At 39.4% G+C, this 19,834-nt stretch overlaps 2 protein-coding genes across 2 annotated transcripts; both read left to right on the plus strand.

Annotated features, from left to right (window-relative positions):
- The first annotated feature begins 39 nt into the window (after positions 1 to 39).
- On the plus strand, positions 40 to 5,196 carry med21 (mediator complex subunit 21). Its single transcript, XM_053344055.1, has 4 exons — positions 40 to 81; positions 454 to 568; positions 2,531 to 2,631; positions 4,323 to 5,196. Exons 1-4 carry the CDS (start codon positions 40 to 42, stop codon positions 4,500 to 4,502), a joined length of 438 nt encoding a protein of 145 aa, XP_053200030.1. The 3' UTR covers positions 4,503 to 5,196.
- A 2,704-nt stretch (positions 5,197 to 7,900) lies between these two features.
- On the plus strand, positions 7,901 to 19,623 carry LOC128385200 (serine/threonine-protein kinase 38-like). Its single transcript, XM_053344053.1, has 14 exons — positions 7,901 to 8,241; positions 14,796 to 14,935; positions 15,374 to 15,425; positions 15,517 to 15,639; positions 15,792 to 15,875; positions 15,952 to 16,075; positions 16,404 to 16,558; positions 16,738 to 16,840; positions 16,959 to 17,020; positions 17,636 to 17,753; positions 17,955 to 18,078; positions 18,218 to 18,313; positions 18,452 to 18,543; positions 18,810 to 19,623. Exons 2-14 carry the CDS (start codon positions 14,808 to 14,810, stop codon positions 18,932 to 18,934), a joined length of 1,386 nt encoding a protein of 461 aa, XP_053200028.1. The 5' UTR covers positions 7,901 to 8,241; positions 14,796 to 14,807; the 3' UTR covers positions 18,935 to 19,623.
- Positions 19,624 to 19,834: the final 211 nt, after the last annotated feature.

Raw genomic sequence — 19,834 nt, forward strand, 5'->3', positions numbered from 1 at the left:
TCACGATAAAGAGTGAGATTTGGTCAAATCACAGGAGACATGGCGGACAGGCTAACGCAGCTCCAAGACGCTGTCAATTCGGTAAGAAAAAATGGAGTTTATAGATGGAAATGCAATAGCCAAACGCTTTAAAAGTTACAATTGTACGTCTTGTGTAGTTTAAAGGTGGTTGCTATGGAGAGGGGGTCGCTCTATTATCATAGTAACTTGTTAACACTGCCACCTCTCTTTCGTGTTAACGGCCTGTATCATGAGCCATGTTCACTTTCAGATTAATGAATGGACATAGAAACATTTTCCACCGTGTTTCAGTGTTAAAATGTTGAAAACACTAGTGTCAGAGTTAATTGTGACAGTATAGCAAGCGGTGGCTGGTTGGTGCTTCCATTTGAATGTCCTCCCCTCGCTCACATCAAAGTGTACATTAATGCTTTAATGTTATGTTGTGTCCAGCTTGCGGATCAGTTTTGTAACGCCATCGGAGTCCTGCAGCAGTGTGCTCCTCCTGCCTCTTTCAGTAACATCCAGACGGCTATCAACAAGGATCAGCCTGCAAACCCATCAGAAGGTACTTTATTTGTTCCTATTCAGAAAGCTTCTCTTCTTTTTTACTCTCGTCAAGTTATTCTGAGTCAGTAAAGTCCATGGAAATGTTTGTTATTGTGTGTTATTTGGTTTGTTCTGTTTTGTTAATAGCAGTTTGCTCTGTCTTGTCAGTATTATTTCATACCAGCTCAATAACACAACTCACAAATATGCCTCACACAATCTGTACAGCAATACAACACCCTGTGTCCTTAGATCCCCCATTAAAATATGGAAAACACTACATAAAACATTTTAATGGCTGAAAAAATGGAAGAACCATCAATTAGATCAACAAAGAAAGGTTCCCTCTTGTAAGATTAGACTGACATGCAATCAGTGTTGTGTTTACTGAATAGAAACAGATTTATAATATATTTGAATAATGTGATCAAGACTCTTCCTATTCCTAATTAAGTATCTTGTCTTTTTATGTTACATACTGTGTATTTTCTCCTAATTAATAGTCTACATGAATCATGTACCAGTGTAGTAAGATCATCTACAGGGTGCTGTATCTCCAGATGTGACCAAAACAGTGAAAGCGTCTGTAACAGTTGTTTTAAAACATGTGCCTTCAGTCTAAAAAGGCTGTTTGTGTACCACTGATGAAATTAAAGCTCACACATGAAAAGCATGATAACAATAAGTTACACACAGTGAAAGTCAATAGATTTTTGTAATTGAAAAAGATAAAGTTGCATTCATGTACTGTACAATCACTTCTTGGTATCTTGTAAATAGCAGTCCTCTGAATCGCTTCCCCCTTTTTCGGTTTTTATTTAACAAATCAATACTACTATAGTAAGAAGTGAAATAAAATGGCAATTTATTTCTACTTATCAGGTTATAATACCTTAACTTTCATTATTGCAGTCAGTTTTGTGCTTCCCGTTGCACAAACACCCGTTAGCTCAAGAGAAAAAGTTGCAACATGAAATTCCTTGAATCTAGTTTGAGTGTTATTATAAGATAGTAACCAATAACAGCAATACACATACAGAAGATGTATGAACTAAACCAGTAAAGAAAATACATCTAATAGCACCTCTGGTTTTCCTCTTTTTCTACACCTTTTATCTCAAACACCATTTATCTTCCAGTATTTTATTCCCTAACTGTGATCATCACCCTACTTTTCCCTTTAGTATCATCATTGTTATCTGTTAGTTGAGGCAGATGGCCGCCCACTCTGAGCCTGGTTCTGAGGTTTCTTCCTGTTAAAGGGGAGTTTTTTCTTGCCACTGTTGCCAAGTGCTTGCTCATGTGGGAATGTTGGGTCTCTTTAAAATTAAAACCTGAAGAGTTTAGTTTAGAACCTGCTCTATGTGTTAAGAGCCTTGAGATTACTCTGTTGTGATTTGGCGCTATACAAATAAAGATTGATTGATTGATTGTTAGTCTTTACATGATTATTATGTTAAGACTGTCCAAAGTTTTAAGATGCCTAACACGAACCACAACACTTGCCATTTCCTATCAACTACTTAACCATTACATGCTGTTCATATACTGACTCATAATTAGTCTCTATACCAATTCACATTCATAAATCGCCTGTCAGTCATTAATAAACATTTGATTAATCTTATGGAGAAAAAAAAAGACATTCACGATCACTATTTTATGATCCAGGAGAACATTTTATAGAATATGAAGAATACAACATGTTTAAATGTAGATTTTTTAAATTGTAACATTTGCATAAATAAAAACGTGTATGCACAAAAATAAAAAAAAAGATGCATTTTATGCATTCATTTTTGTTTACTGTGGGTCACATTAGGAAATGTCCAGCTAAAAGAAATGTGTGTAGGGTGTTTTTTTAGCTTTAAAAGTGTAAAATGGGTCAGATTTGACCCTGAACAGTATTAATAAAGGTAGCAAAATGTCCCAAATAATTATTTTAAAAAATTGATTCAACTCTTTTTTTATCTCCATCTAGAATATGCTCAGCTGTTTGCAGCTCTGATTGCCAGAACAGCCAAAGATGTGGACGTACTAATCGACTCTTTGCCGAGTGAGGAGTCCACGGCAGCTCTGCAGGTCAGCATAAACACACACACACACACATACATAAACACACACACATACACATTTGAAACAAGCATTTGTACACATTTTTGTCTAAAAAGCCATTATTTTGAACAGATAGATGAAGCACGCAATGTTTCCTTGTCAGAACACACACCCACAAACACACACATGCAAAAACATTGATTGGAATGCTAGCTTTCAGCCAGCAGAGGGAGCCAGCTGACCTGCTTTCTACACCACCAGCCACATCCTCTGCACATGTAATACATTGCTCTCATGAACAACATACTCAATAAGACACGTCCAGTGTTTGATATCAAGTGTGACACGTGCTGTGAATACAAGATTCCTGTTCAGTTCAGAGAAAGAAGATGATCGGTACCAATTCTTCTCCTGAAAATAGAAAGTTATATTAGAACAAACTCAAATGATCCCCGCGAGGCAAAATAATGTAAGCGATACAAGCGAGCGCACAGATGTATATTTGGGATGACGGTCAGGATATCAGCTGATGGGACAGCTTCTTTCTTTAGCTCTGCTTTTCATCACTCCATTCTGCAAACTCCATGTGATTATACTGCAATAAGGATGACACCGCTGATCATGTTTCCTCTTCAGTTAGCTTCAGTAAATTCTAGTTTACGTCATGCAAAGGTTAAGAATGGGAAGTTTCCCCACAGAGCAGCGCGCAACAAGTGACCACAGTTTTCCAAGACCTTTCAAATCATGACTTCACTCAAAATCTTTCCATAATTAAAAAAAAAAATTTCCCCATCATCTGCTCTGCCTCTATCAACTAGTAAGACGTTCATTCTGCTATTTGGTTAACTTTGAACTAAAGGGTTAGCACAGATCAACACTATTTGTGTGCTCTGTGGAAGTGCATGTGATACTACTCATGAATATCCTCCTCTAAAGATGGATAAACGCTTGTGTGTATTTAAACATGTAGATTGGTTATTTTGTGGTATGTTAAGGTGAGATGGTCTTAAAAAATGTAGCCAATTGCAGAGCAGTACGTCCACACTTACAGACACCACAGACAGACTTCCTGTTGCCATAAACCTTGCATTGTGTGTGAAGACAGACAGCTGTTAGGTAAGAGATTTATGGGTGAAATCAACCCATTGACACATCCCCAGAGAGTCTGAGCACACCTGTGAGACGGCTAACTTCCCCTTTTTTTTATTCTGTCTGGAAACTCACAATTCAGAAGTCAATCATGAGTCGTCTCTACCCGTCGTGAATAACAAGCTAGCTGGCATCCTTCACCAAGTCCTACATTAAATCCCTTGACAGGTCGACACACAACTATGGATGAGTAAAACAGAACGAGACAAACCTTCAAAACATTTCCTCACTTAGGGTTTTTTTCGGTCACGCAGCTCTAGTTTCATGTGCTGAGGTTAGTGAGATATTACTTTTGACACATTTTCTCACTCAGGCTGAAAGAGAAAATAATTTTTGTGATGTTTTTGTGGTTTAGGTACATCATCATACCGCCCCCCCCCCCAGAAACTCCTAGTTTCTCCATCTTTTGGGGTTTCAAATATTTCAGTAGTGGCATCAGTTCTCAGGGATGCAGTTATTTGCATACAATTCTCTTGAAATAAAGAAATAAACTCTTGAATTTGTTAATCGATGCATTAAAACAAACCTTTCCTTCTAAATGAGTCTGACCCGCTGTTACCTGTCATCAGGCGGCCAGTCTGCGGCAGCTAGAAGAGGAGAACCACGACGCCGCGGCTCGCCTGGAGGAGGTGGTTTACCGCGGGGACATGCTGCTGGAGAAGATCCAGAGCGCCCTGGCAGACATAGCCCAGTCTCAGCTCCGCACCCGCAACGGAGCTCCCACCCAGCCTTCACCAGCCGAATCCTGACCTACAACAATACAAAACCCAACACCACACAATGCAACTCTGGACAATTTCCATTCATTTCATTTCTGACCCCCTTTTTGTTTATTTTGGGTTTGTACTCTCAGACACCAGCTGCGAGCCTCACAACACACACCGGCTGCGTCCGTGCCAAACAAAGCTTCTATGACATCATTCGGTTGCTAATTTAACGTTTTATCTTCACACACCAGCCAGCGGTCTCAAGGCTAAACACACACGTCTACACTCAGAAAAATGTCCACATGGGAAACACTAGATGTTACCAGATTCATGTGGATGAGAGCAGTAAGGTTCTCTCACAGGTATGGATATGTTCAGAACAACAATGAAGGTGATGTGTTGAAGTTACAAATACACAAAGGTCTTGGAAGAGTACAAGAAGATGTCATTTCTCTCAATACAAAGAGTTAAAAATACTTCTCAGCTGGTAAGAAGACAGGTCACCCTTGTCAGGTTTTATATGTTTATGTATATGTTGTATATTAATTGTTTGTTGTAAATATTTATGAATGAAACAAATCAAGTTCTTGTTTTGGTGAATTTTCACTCCAAAACCTCACAACACTCTTGAGACTGCTTTAAAAAAAAAAAAGAAAGAAAAAAAGTGAAATCGCTCGGCTCAGCGTAACTCCAAGTCTTTTCCTGTTTTTGTTTTTTTTTTTAAATAAAGTTTGAATAAACACTTTGGGGATTTTGCTTGTTGAATTGACGCTCACACAGGTACACAAGAGGCATTAACATACACTACATGACATACATTTTACATTCATTATTAGACTGAGAGGACACCATTTAAATTAAATAACAATACAAGGACAAGACAGTACACACATATATATATATATACACATGGTTAAGAGAAGTACCATGTGTCACTTTGTGTAGGCTCAGTTAATGCCATTATGACTTCATTCTTTTATATTCATTTAACCAAACCATCAATTTGTTCATTAAAATTGTTAGCACAGCAGTAAAGGTGGAGACACACATATAATTTAAGCTTAACCCTCCTGTTGTCCTTGAGTCAAGGGAGGAAGGAAGGATGGAAGGGAGGAAGGAAGGAAAGAAGGTAGGGGGAGGAAAGAAAGAGAGGGAGGGAGGAAGGAAAGGAAGGAAGGAGGGAAGGAAAGAAGGGAGGGAGGAAGGACAGACGGAAGGAAGGAAAGAAGGAACAGTAAAAACAAACAAGGTCAATTTGACCCGGGAGGACGACACAAGGGTTAAGCAAGATTCTGAGTACATCATTGAATACCATCTTAAGGTTTGTGCTTTGCTGTAGTTGGGCCATAGGTGGAGTACAATATGCTTTAAGTGGATCATGTTTGTGGTTGGAACTACATTAGCTTGACTTCATTTATGTTAAAAAAAAAAAGTTACACAAATGATGATGAAACCACTATTGTTTTTATAATGAGCTCATCTTCACTGTGATCACACTTCTGCTTTTTGACCAGGCGTTAATCTTATTCTGCTGTCGTCTATCATCAATAAAACACCATATATATATATAATATAAAGCAGACGCATGGTGGTCAAAACGTGCCTTTGTGTTTTAGGAACTAAGCTCTGGTTTTAGCATATTTCAAGATATTTCAGAGGATTTCATAAGAAAGACGAGAATAGCATGAGAAAAAGATGTGAAGCTGTAAAATAGGGAAGATGACTTCACCATATACATATTTGAGGAACCATGAACAATTTAAGTTTCAGTGTAAGAAATCAGAAATGTTCAGAGAAAAACCAAAACATTAGAGACAACTCATTGGGCCAGATGTACTTTTGAAAAAAAGAAAAAACAACAGATTTATATTACAAAAACTATAAACTACCTAGATTAATTCATTTCATTTTAATGACTTGAAAAGCTCTCATTAACTTTTTTTTATGAAGTTCTCTCTAAAGCCTTTTTATGTGTATATTTTTCATAAAGCCCAAACAGCCTGAGATGACCCAGACGATCACAAGATGATTTATAGACTAGAGAAGACTCGTGATGATAAAAAATATCCAGTTATAGCCTCTAGTTAAAAAATGAAAAATCACCAAACAGCAGTTGTGTTGTGTACGGCGTTAATCACAGTGACAGTCAGTCTCAGTTATTTTGTGTATCCGTCTGAGCCCGTTTCAGACTGAACTCTGTGAAGCGTAGGCTGCAGGCCAATGAGTTTACAGCCCAAAACTAAATTTAGGTACTGTGTCATAGCTCAGTGGGCCCCATTGATGTGAGAAATATAAAAACAGCCTTGTCTGCTGGACACCACACCCAGAGGTGTTGGCAGGATACACCCACCTCTTACTGCATGTTGACATCATGGCTCTAACAGTAACAGCAACAAGGCCGTCCAAATAAGGAGATTTATAGCAGAGAAAGTTCATCTACCAGCTTGTGTTGCTTTTTGCTGTGTTTTCAGTCAATAAAGCTGTTACAGTTTTGTTATCTTGACTTTTCAGGAGTCTTTTTTTTTTTGGCCACATACACCTGCTCTTTGTAGAGGAAGAGCTTTGGGACATAATCACAAGTCTACAAGGAAATGAAGGATTGAGAAAAGGCAAAGACATTCCTAAGCACCCTTGCTTGGATCACTGGAGGAAATTAGTCAATTTCCCGTGGAATTTCCAGATTGTAATGTTGTGAAAGTGTGAAAATGGTTTGTAATGCCAAGTTTTAACAATGACAAGCGAGCCAAACAAGTTGCAGTCATCTTGAATGTATGTGTTTTGGTTGTGGACTGCTTCATTGGTATCTTATCATATTTTATCCTGCTTTTATCAGCTATATTATTACTTGGCCAAAGTCTGATAAAACATCAAGGGGGAATACAATTTGAGGTTGCAGTTTTGCATTCACATATGTACTGTATATTTGAACATAAATTCTTCATAGCCCCCCCCCCCCAAAAAAAATGTCTCTTAGTCATTTATGCCAATTAAAAACCTGCAATCTGTATTTTGATCTCAAAGTGACCTTTTATTGACCTTTCTCGTAGTTCATGTCAGTTTCTATTTTGTATAAGATGAAACCAATGTTTTAATGATAATGTTTGTGAAATATAATACTAAACATTATCATAACAATATGCAAATATTCAGAAAGGGTTTGCTTTATGCATAACTTATAAAATTATGTAACAAGGCTCACAACTACAGTAGCTACAGTTCATTCTTTCATAGCCGCAAACGCTCGTCCTGGAACACAACCACTGAGGGGCGTTACAGATCTTCTTATTGGCTGATACGGTTGTCAATCTCACGTATATTGCGCAAATGATTGGGCGGTGGAAACCACCAGGTCAGTTTCTTCATCGGTGATTGGTTCGTGCTAACGCCATTCAAACACTACGCCGTTGCGTGGCCGTAGCGGTCTGATGAGCGAGACGGTTCCCAGGAAGCAGCGCTGCTTATTTGAGACTTTATAGCGATTATAACGGGTGATTCACTACATTACGAGGTCAGGAGGTATTAATGTAGACCGTTAAATATGTTTGAATAATGTCGGGTTAGCTTGCTCCCAACGTCAGAGGACTTTTGTTATGATTTGGCGTTGATATCGGCGATGTTTACTTCAGAGGTTCCTATAAAGGGTAGCTAATAACTGGAGCTTGTAGCCTTCACTGCCTTAATATCAGGCAGAAACGTCCGTAAAAACACCGTCTATTTGTTTTTTCTCCTTGGTCGTGGGCTGGCGGAGAGCCAAGAAGTTACTCTGGAGCAGGACACGGAGGTAGGTGGAAAATATTACGTCTAAAACGCTGTTCATATTGACGTTGCTCTCATATTTGTATTTATTGCAGTCAGGAAACCTGCCAGACAGAGCTAGCTTTAGCCAACACTACAGCTGCGAACTCAACCCAGTATTTATTATATATTAAAAAAGACCCTCATATTATTTAAAATGTGTATGTGTGTCATGCCTGCTGTGACAGAGAATAGTCAGAGGTTTTGACAGGTTGGCAGGAAAAGTGTCAGTTTCCTGTACAACATTACAAACACTACAAACATAAACGTGTGTCAGTGTCACATTGATTGGACCTGTCTGAAGAAAGTGAAATATAGTCACTAGTTACTCATTAACAAGAAGAAAAAAAAAACGTTTGGAGGGAAAAACGTTACACTTTCATTTTGTCCTTTTACACTTAACATGCTTTGGAAATTATATTTAAAATAGACTCTAAACATATGTGTCTAATTTTGTCATTTCTTTCCATTTCTGAAGAATAATCTCTAGTTCCACTGAGAGAAAAACAGTACAGCTATGAATATCAATACATAAAACATAGCCTATAGGAAATATACTGCATAATGTATGATAGGGTTATTACTGAAGAGCAAATCCACAATGTTATATAAGGTCCTGTTACTGGAATGCTTTAGGGCTTTTTTACAATATGAAAGTGTTTATTTAGTTTGGAATACACAAAGAGTTTCTAGCCTGTAATACAGCTGCAGTGATTACTTGATTAATTGCCAGCTATTAAATTAATTGCCAGCTATTAAGATACTTGACTAATTGTTTCCAGTTATGTTATGAGAAGGTACATTTACAAATTATCTGATTCTAGCTTCTCAAGTATGCATATATTCTGGTTTCTGTAGGTTTATAATGATAATAAACTAAATATCTTTGAGACACATGAGAGCGTCATCTTGGCCTGTGGTAGTCAAGTCACTTTTATTTATATATATATAGCACACTTAAAAACAGCAGGGGTCATCCAAAGTGCTTTCCAGTTGAGGGAGATGAATTAACATCTGCCCTAACACAGGTATACACAAGTAAAGGATTAATACGTAATATAATATATTATACATAATACATAGAATTAAAACATCCAAAACAAACAATGATAAAATCAGAGTGAGTAAAGTAAAAGAAACTTAATAAAACCAACAATAGAATTAAAATGCAGTTATAGTACATTAAAATAATGAAAGTGAATGTGACAAAAACCATGTGGCAACTTCAGACCTACCTAAAAGTAAAAGATAAGATGTGGGTTAGAGTTTGATTTAGAATTGTCAGTGGTGGACCAGGATTTAATGTGGCACTGGACACTATTTCAGGGCTTGGGAGCTGCAACAGAAGAAAAAAAACAGGTTTTGAGGTGTGAGTGGGGGAACTGGTTTGAAGATGACCTCAGTAACCTGGTGGCACAATATAGTATTGGCAGATCGGTAATGAATTGTGGAGCTAATCCATTCTGGGCTTTCAAAACAAATAAGATTTAAAAATCAATTGTGTGTTTAAGTGGTAACCAGTGAGCCAGAACAGGAGGGATGTGTTGTCTTTTCTTTGTTCAGGTTAAAAGTCTAGCATGTGCATTTTGAACCATTTAGCATGGAGAAAGTGTTGACTGGGCCAAGTCTATACACAGTAGTCAATCTGAGAGGTGATAAAAGCATGGTGCATGGATAACTGTTTCCAGGTTTTTATCAGATAAGTTTGGGTGTGGTTCTAAACTGATAAAAGCCAGCATTCACAACACAACTGACTAGTTTGCTAAAATACAAGAAAGTGCAAGAAGGGCCTAAGATTTTGATCGATGTCGTTTGAGGTCATTTGTAGTTAATAAGGTTCTTCAGTGAGTGGAGAACAGTTTTCTCATCCAATTGCAAAGGTTGTTTCTCTCAGGTAGGTACTGTAGGAGGTGAAGCGTTTGAACTCTGGACCCTGCACACCGACCCTGTTTTTATGGTCACTGGGGTCTAGACTAGACTTCTTTAGTAGGGGTCACACAATTTGCATGTTTAAAACTGGAAGGCACAATTCCATTTGTCAAACAGCTATTAATTATAGTCAAAATAAAGGGGTAGTTCAATGTTTAAGGTGGGATTCATATGTAAGACCACCTCAGACAGCTAGGAGGAGGACACAGCTGGATGATGTGACTCTGAGGGAGAAGTGAGATCTTGTGTTATCAGTTTTTATTAAATATTTAAATATGACATGGTGCCTTAGCTGTCTTAACAGTTTAAACAAGCGCTTGTCTTTTTTTTCCATTTATTGACATTTTTCACCATTTTCTGACATTTTATGGACCAAACAACAAATTGATTCATCAAGAAAATAATTTACAGATTAATCGGTTCAGGAATTAATCAATAGTTTCAGCCTTAGTCCATCTATGTTGTTTTTCTTATAAGCCTATGATCTTTGTGTGTGTGTGTATGTGTGTGCATGTGTGTGTGTGTCCCAGTCCTCTCTTTGGCGTCATGACTGAGTCCTTTCATTCAGGACGGAAAGGCTTTCCTGTCCAGTCACTTACAGTCCTTAAGGGTGGAGAGTGTGTGTGTGTGTGTGTGTGTGTGTGTGTGTGTGTGTGTGTGTGTGTGTGTGTGTGTGTGTGTGTGTGTGTATGTGCGTGTGCGTGTGCGTGTGTGTGTGTCAACAGAATTTTTACACCAAACTGAGAAATCCACCATCTAGGGAAAATGTTACACTGTATCTTCTGTTTTGACTTTTTTGAAATGATTTCCCTGAACACATACAGTGTTATGTGCCTGGTCATACAGTGTTATGTGCCTGGTCATACAGTGTTATGTGCCTGGTCATACAGTGAAGTATTATCACTCTGTTGTTGTTGGAAATATTTTAGATCTGTGGTTAAAAAGAGCACCAATAACAACATTCCTTTCACCTGGTTTTCATTCCAGTTGGGTGAAGACCAGATGAGGGTTCACAGTTTACCAGAAACATATTTACAACAAATCACTAAGATAACTTTTAAATTGACATGAACATAATTCATCTTTTATTGGTGCCATTTACAGATTTTATTTTTATTACCAGATATGGCTACCGTTCTCTATTTTAGGCTGTATGCTTTAGTCTGTAAATAGTTTGCCTGCTTTAATAATGCCTTCCTTATAAGAGCTTGGAGCGTGGCTTGTTTGTTCAGCCATGGGGTGGATCTGCTTAACTTCAAGCCAAACTAGATCCCTTCAGTCTGAGCTTGAAAAGTCCTGGCTGGCTCAGCTGTGATGCAACGCTTCCTAACAGTTTGAGTGATGCTTCAGTTTTTCCACCTTGGTGGGAAAACAGGGACGAAAGCCACTGAGACGTGCAGCAGTGTGTACATTAGAGGACGTTTAGATGTTTCACAGGTGTAAACAACTAAATGATTGTCTCAGTTTCAGGGGTTCTGGTGTTGTTCACGCTTGATCACTATCACACTGTCATGTCTTGTGGGCCAACATACACAGAGAATGAACGTGACACAATACGTCTGTCACAGCAGTTGTTGTTATTGACTTATGGTATAATATATATATATATATATATATATATATATATATATGGACTTATCATATCACATCAGATCATTTTTTGACTTCAATATTACCACACTTCACATTAGCAGCTAAGAGGCTATTCATGTCACATTGGCTAAGCAAGTAGTGTCCTCCATTCCTCACTGTGTACGTCCTGAGTGGAGACTGTAGAAGAATTAAAGGTAAATAACTCTGTCCCCAAACATAATGGCTGTCTGTGTCTGTACAGAAGTGTAGCACACTCTCTCCAATTCCAGCCCCTGCCCCCTTGCATTGTATATTATTTATATCATCATTATATCAGTGGTATAAAATGATCTTCAAATGACAGTAATATCGTTTATCACTATTATTTCTGACACAATATATCACCCAACAAAAGTAATTATTGTGACAGGCATATGTGCACCTGCGCTGGCATTGCAACTACTATTTATTTTTTGATCTATGTGCAGCTATGCAGCCCTCCAACATGTATATACTTCATAGAACTGTGTAAAAAAAATGAGTACAAACTAAAACTTCTTAAATTGTATTTTAATAATTACTCAGTAGCACCCTGCATAACCAACACTTGGCAAAACTGTGCAGTGACTGAGACAGCCTGTGAGCCTGCTGTACTTCAGCTGTTACTGTCACACTTGAATAAAGCAGAGGCGTTGTTAATGTTATTAGGAACACCTGTGCTTCTCCTGCTGCAGCTGCAATGCTCCTCTATTCTGCTGTTAATTATCAGCTCAGTGCAAAATAATATCTTGATATATGAAACTTTGGTTCTGAGACTGTGTTTGCATAATCTTTTTATTTGATTATTTTTAATGAAGAGAATGTGTTGTGTTGTTAGATGCTGGTGGGTTTACATGCTGGTAATTTCATTGAGGGAAGGGTTATGGAAAAAAAGACCAGACAGGAAAATAAAATGATGAATTCATCCATACTAAGAGTCCTAATAATCAAGTCTGTATACACACTGCTTTGGGTGACTTTACTGTCAGTTTCTCACTTTTGCTCAAATACAGCTGCAATCATTAACTGATTAATACATCACAAGTAAAATGGACAATTATTATGAAAATGGTTCTTCTCCTAGCTGCAGTTTCTCAAATATGAATATTTTCTGGTTTATTTAATAAACAAAATATCTTTTGACTTGTGAAGTGTCAACCAGGATGAAACAAGACATTTTTAGTTGCCTCTTGGGAGTTGGAGAGGTAGCGGTTGTGATCATCAGTGCTGTTTTTCTTCCAGTTGAACTTCCTTCATGTTATTCAGGTATAAATTGCACACATCTCAGTAACTCTACACCACTGTTTGCTGAAATCTCTCCAGCATCATAAACCTCCTAATCCAAGCAGTTTTCAGCAGTGAGTCAGTGATTTTTCTGAGAAGTCAGGAAGCGTCTTGTTGTTGCGGGATTGTCGGGGCCGGGACGGGAAAAGGACCGGTGACCAGACAAAACACGGCTCCTATCTCAGTGCTGCAGGGGCTGTTTTTATCTCGGTGTGAGCTGATCAAGCCCATTCATAGTTCTCTAATGGCGTACTGCCGACGTGATCTGATGATGTACACATCCTCGGTCTTACTCATCGAGCTCTTTTATAGCATAATTCTTTGTTTTTTTTATTCCAACGACACAATACACTTTGTATCCTCTATCTCAGTATGTATCTGTGGTTTTCCTTCAACCCACGTCAAATCCAAGATGTCAAATATGTGGCCCTGTCCTTGCCAAATTGGTTGTTACATAAAAGTGAGCGTGCATTGTTCTTGCCTCTGTTTTATTCTCACCGGTAAGATCACTGTCTGATCTGTCCCCAGCTGACCAGCTGTTCTGAATTCTTTGACGATTCGATATTATCAGCAACCGTGTGAAAACACGCAGGAATGTACACAAAGAAAGATCTGTGGAGATGTCACTGATAAATTCCTGGAATGAAACCCTGCAGACCATGAACAGTCCATGTGACCCCCCTGAAAAGACTTGCTCGAATATTTTTGTACCACGAGTTCGACTCCAGCACCTTTCACTGAGTCTGTGATCAAAGATTTGATGTCAAGTCCAGAACATTGACTGTATTGTCATGTAGATTAAAAAGGAAAGTTTCACATCATTAAATTCCACTTGGTCACTTTGCACATGAAAAAGTAAAGTGATGTAAATGACTTTATTACACATAAAAACCTGCTGCAACATCTCAGTGTATACGCTAGACGAGGTTAAAGCAGTTCAACCAGTGCTGGTAGCTCCTGCTTTCTTTGGAACTCATGAATCTAAAGCACTCTTGGGTACTGCTACTGTTTGTACATTCAGATCTTGCTGAGTGTGTATCTGAAAAGACAACAAGCCATGTTTAATAGTTTAGACATTTTTTAAGCTGGACTGCCTAAATAAGAACAGTGTAATGAGTTGTACCACGAGGTTGTTGATGTCTTCTGATGATTCCTGTGGGTGTCTTGGGTTGTCCTCCTTTCTGCTTAGATTTCTTCAGGTTGGTTTTATTAAAGCTAAATGATCTTCCAATAAGATAGATAGAACTTTGGCCTGTTCTTACCAGCAAACTCCACACAGAAGAAGAAGAAGGTTCTAGATGGCCAGCCAGAACCTTTGACCCGCTGCACCACAGTCCCATCATCATAGTAGTGTTCAAACAGATTTGGGGTTGATTGTAACAGAAGCAATAAGATGAGACAACAGATGGGGTATACAACTTTCATTGGTTCTAATCACAGCCTGATGTAGTTCAAGGTGCTACATCAATTACAAACGTAAGCCCACTCCCCTGTAATTACACTCAGCTGTTGAGGGAAGTGGTGGGGCACCTTTTAAATTAAGAGTAGCACAGGTGTGTGGTTTGCACTCCCTAGGTGTTAGTACAATATCTGGGACCAAACCTTTTTACAGTAGAGAAACATTGATGGTAAAATTGACAGATTTTGCCACTCAAGTAGAAGCAGTAACTGGACCGATGAGCACAACCTGATGTTTTACTTTTTCTTCTCTTACAGGATAGTGTGGCCATGACGGGGGAGACTGCAGCTTCCCTCCCCATGAGCAACCACACCCGAGAGAGGGTGACCGTGGCCAAGCTGACACTGGAAAACTTCTACAGCACTCTGCTCACCCAGCACGAGGAGCGCGAGATGAGGTAAACTTACATCACCCGTTACATGACCCGTCCTCTTTGATTATGAGACCAGTGCAGGTTTACCCCATGTGTAAGTGTAGGTGTTGTTTAAAGCTTCAGGTGTCAACGCTGCAGGGTAACAATGCTGCAGTGTTTCATCACAGGTGTGAGCACCAACAAAGGCCATGTCATAATCTCACGTTACTTGAGAGCCGATCTCTAGTCCAGGTCGCACGGTTCAGCTCCTACACAAACTGTGAGGATTTTACTGTTCCCAATCTGAAAGGTTATAGGTTGTTAAGTCCTTCTTTGTATATTTCCACTCAGGAATTACTCATAAATGTGTAAAATAATTGGGAGTATAATGCTTTCTTGTCATATTTACGCAGCCCTTGATTTGAAAAATGTGATTTTTATGTTTTTAAAAGCTGTTAATGTGTTTTTTTGACTTATTCCTAGGCAGAAGAAGCTGGAGAAGGCCATGGAAGATGAGGGTTTACCAGACGAGGAGGTAAAGGAAACTTACAAACCTCTAAATGTTTAACTATTTCTCCTTCTTTCACATCTTCAGCTGACTCAGTGTCCCTCTCTGTGTTATACAGAAAGTAATGCGTCGCTCGCAGCACGCTCGTAAGGAGACAGAGTTTCTGCGGCTGAAGAGGACGCGACTAGGATTGGACGACTTCGAGTCCCTTAAAGTCATTGGACGAGGTGCTTTCGGAGAGGTAAGTGAACAGAAATGATCGCGTGTGTGTGTGGTTTCAGTGGTGCGTGTTCACATTAATCACAGTGTGACCACAGTGTTAGTTTCACATCCTGTCTTCAAGCAAATGAATAATTCAGGTGAAGAGCAAAGACATGATTTTGTCTCTTTCAGGTTCGTTTGGTTCAGAAAAAAGACACGGGGCACATTTACGCCATGAAGATTTTAAGGAAAGCAGACATGCTGGAGAAGGAACAGGTGAAGTATTTGTCAGCACCACAGTTCTTCAGGTTTTGAAGCTGCTGTATGCTATAAGTGTCCACTCTCTTTGCAGGTTGCTCATATCCGAGCAGAGAGGGATATTTTAGTAGAGGCAGACGGTGCCTGGGTGGTGAAGATGTTCTACAGCTTCCAGGACAAGAGGAACCTCTACCTCATCATGGAGTTCCTGCCCGGAGGTGAGAAACCATACTTAAAGATTGATGAAAAGGTCTTTCATCAGGGAACACAGTTAATACAATATCTGACCTGCCAATTAGGGGAAAAAATGATTGTATGAGGTTGCTGTTGAAGAGCAGAACCGTAACAGAAACGAGAAAAATCCCAATCTTAGCAAATCTTAATTATTATTTCAAAACTGTTTTGTACTCCCCAGACAGCATGTAAACTGTACTGATTTTCACTTCCTGAATTGTGAGTTCCTGTCTGTGGTCTTTGTCCTTTTTTAAGCTAACATGTTACTGTAACCAATAAGTAAGAAACTTATATTTGGTCCCTGGTTGCCAGGCGACATGATGACCCTGCTGATGAAGAAGGACACTCTGTCTGAAGAGGCCACCCAGTTCTACATCGCAGAGACCGTGCTGGCCATCGACTCCATCCACCAGCTGGGCTTCATCCACAGAGACATCAAACCAGACAACCTGCTGCTGGACTCCAGGGTGAGGACATGCACACACACACAAAATTAAAAAAAGAAAATTGAAACAGGACATTATTCTTGTAAGCACAAAGCCCTACAGACTGAAAGACTGACAGACTGGAAGACATGTCCTGACTTCTGATAAGGCTACAGCATGGTGTGTGACAGCTGACTCATCAAATGTTTCTTTGCTCACAGGGACACGTGAAGCTGTCAGATTTTGGTCTGTGTACAGGACTGAAGAAGGCTCACCGCACAGAATTTTACAGAAACCTGACTCACAACCCGCCCAGCGACTTCTGTTAGTGAAAAACTTATATTGATAAGAAAAGTTCAGCATCAATGTAGCATGATCCAGATGCAGCTTTTACTGTAAACATTCACATAATCACTTGTTTTTCCTTCTCTGCGTTTCACAGCCTTTCAAAACATGAACTCCAAGAGGAAAGCAGAGACATGGAAAAAGAACCGGAGGCAGCTGGTACGACTTAGGCATTTTACTGAGACTCTGTTCCCGAGCAGTTTATTGTGACTGAGCAGGTGGAGAAAGCTTCAGTGTCTCTCTCAAGGACATACATGGTGTCTTTGAGACTAACCACATTAAAAGGGAATCTTAGATTGTTAGATTTTATTTATTCATTTTGTGGAATCAATATAGAAAGAGTACTGGAATTTGGCATGGAAATTTGAAATAAAGTTTTCAGAATATGTATCGGCCATTAAATATAAATAAAAGCTGGGAATTGTATTTATTTAAAAAACCCATCAATGTCCAAGTAATGTAATGCAGCAATGATGAAAGCACTGATTTGTGGACTGAAAACAAGTCACGTGTCACAGCGTGTTCGCCATCATAAAATTCCTCTTTGATCCTGCTTTTCTTCACATGGAAATGATGCATTTCCAGTCAAGGCAAGGCGAGGCAGCTTTATTTAGCACTATCTATGCATGTCCTGTTAATCTGATGGTCAGAGGTTTATATCAAGTCTTATCATTCCCCAGAATATATTTTCCATCACAGTATATTTATGTGTGTGCTCAGTTTAAATTGAATTCCTTTACTTATTCCCTAAACTTCCCTGTGTGTGACTTTCAGGCTTATTCCACCGTGGGAACGCCAGACTACATCGCCCCTGAAGTCTTCATGCAGACGGGATACAACAAGCTGTGTGACTGGTGGTCTCTGGGTGTCATCATGTATGAAATGCTCATAGGTAAGAATGCATTTGTCTGTATGTGAGAGGAAGTGAGAAATCACAGTAATTGGCGTCATTGTTTGATTAACACACTGACAAATATTTAAAATGACAGTACATGCCAGGTCATCAAATTACAGCAGATAATTAGCAATATCAGTTATGTAAAAATCTTAGTTTATGTAGCTTTTTAAACCAATCTGTGCTGTCTCTGTTCAGGTTATCCACCCTTTTGCTCGGAGACGCCACAGGAGACGTACAGGAAAGTGATGAACTGGAAGGAAACCCTCGTCTTTCCACCTGAAGTCCCCATTTCAGAGAGGGCCAAAGACTTGATATTACGGTCTGTAAAGATCCGCTTCCAGATGTCCTCTCACTCATATGAATAGGACTTGCCAAACATAATTTCCTCTGTCATAATAAGGTCTATAAAAAAAGTTTTATTGGACAGTTATAATACCAGTCTGCTGTGTGTGTTTCAGGTATTGCACTGATGCTGAGAACAGGATTGGAGCAGTGAGTGTGGAGGAGATCAAAAGTCATCAGTTCTTTGAGTCGGTGGACTGGGAACACATAAGGTACATGAAGCTTTGGGTACATGACTCAGCTTATGCATAATGCAGTTTCTGTAGCTTAACAGAAAAGCACCAATGTTGGGAACTTAATGCTTATTATTTCAGTGCTCATCCATGATTCCCTCTCTTTTGCTTCCATAGGGAGCGGCCAGCAGCCATCTCCATCGAAATCAAGAGTATCGACGACACCTCAAACTTTGACGACTTCCCCGAATCAGACATCCTTCAGCCAGGTTTGTCTTAAATATTCTGCCAGCAGCACTGCAGGAAAGCCCCTCAGTAGGAGCACTAGCCTTGGGTCAAGTTAGATCAATGAATATATTTACTGATTCAAAATAGATTATCAACAAGAAAGGAGGTCCTTTATGTAAGTTTCAGCAACAACAACACTGCTGTTGTACTCCTTGCCGATGACTCTCCTCTCATTTATATTACATGGACGCCCTCAAGTGGCAATTAAAGTAATAATACCCCCTTTTGTTTTTGTGTTTGTGAACAGCCAATTCGACAGAGCCAGACTTTAAATCAAAGGACTGGGTGTTCCTCAACTACACGTACAAACGCTTCGAGGGCCTGACTCAACGAGGCACCATCCCCACATACATGAAGGCAGGGAAGGCCTGACACGCTCCAACGGTGGGGGGGCCAGACGGCGTCGTGGAGAGAAAAAACAGACGTTTACGGACACAGGGTCGGGCCACGGAGCCCCGCTGGTGCTGAAGAGCTGCGTCGTCAGCCTTTCAGTCTAAATTTAACCCTCATCACAAGTTATTTAGGTCTGCTCAGCTGCCGCAAGAACGCCAAGAGCTTGGATATTAAGGAGCATTACCACATTACCTCGGTTGTTTATATCGTATATACTGTACATGTGCTGTCTTTAGCCATAGCTCTCAGGCCAGCTCATAAACTAGGACACTAAATCAGCATATCTGCATGTACAGCGGCATATCGCTTCCAGAGAGGATTTTCACTTCCTAAAGGCAACAGTGGGGAATGAGGCTTGAATACGAATCACTGCTCTGACGTACTCACATCGATAGTTTCAACACTGGTGGCTAAATTAGTTCTGATACTGAAGACACGCTCTATACACTGTTAGTCAAACTCTGGATTGTTGTTATTATTATTATTATTATTAAGTATGAAGAGGAAGCCCTTCACAAGTTCTCACCTGCACTCCTTTCATGGATTTAAAGGAAAGTTCCAGCATGACTTCCAATGTTTTTGCTCACGTTACGCTTTTCCCAGGAATTTAAAGCTATGTGTGAAAAATGTATCTTTAGTTACAATTTATTTCTAGCCTACAGCTGGCAGATGGGTCTTGTTTGGTTTAACAGCTGGCATAACCTGCAGCTATTCATTATCTAGAAACGACAACTTATGGAGATACTGGTGGTCCGAGTTCTTGTTAGCAAAGTGCTAATGGATCCAGTGAAAGCTCAGTTAGCTTCAAGATTGTCTGAGACAGTGTTAGGAATGTTTAGAAGGTGTATGTAAATGTTGTAGGCTTGTTGACAAATGCTA

The sequence above is a fragment of the Scomber japonicus genome, chromosome 23 (assembly GCF_027409825.1).
Source record: "Scomber japonicus isolate fScoJap1 chromosome 23, fScoJap1.pri, whole genome shotgun sequence".
In the NCBI taxonomy this organism is placed as follows: domain Eukaryota; kingdom Metazoa; phylum Chordata; class Actinopteri; order Scombriformes; family Scombridae; genus Scomber; species Scomber japonicus.

Bases quoted from the DNA above. Each gene is read 5' to 3' on its own strand.
- LOC128385200 (XM_053344053.1), top strand. From the start codon at position 14,808: ATGACGGGGGAGACTGCAGCTTCCCTCCCCATGAGCAACCACACCCGA. The intron at 14,936-15,373 runs GTAAACTTACAT...ACTTATTCCTAG, and splicing joins CACGAGGAGCGCGAGATGAG to GCAGAAGAAGCTGGAGAAGG. The intron at 17,754-17,954 runs GTAAGAATGCAT...GTCTCTGTTCAG, and splicing joins CATGTATGAAATGCTCATAG to GTTATCCACCCTTTTGCTCG.
- med21 (XM_053344055.1), top strand. From the start codon at position 40: ATGGCGGACAGGCTAACGCAGCTCCAAGACGCTGTCAATTCG. The intron at 82-453 runs GTAAGAAAAAAT...TGTTGTGTCCAG, and splicing joins TCCAAGACGCTGTCAATTCG to CTTGCGGATCAGTTTTGTAA. The intron at 569-2,530 runs GTACTTTATTTG...ATCTCCATCTAG, and splicing joins GCCTGCAAACCCATCAGAAG to AATATGCTCAGCTGTTTGCA.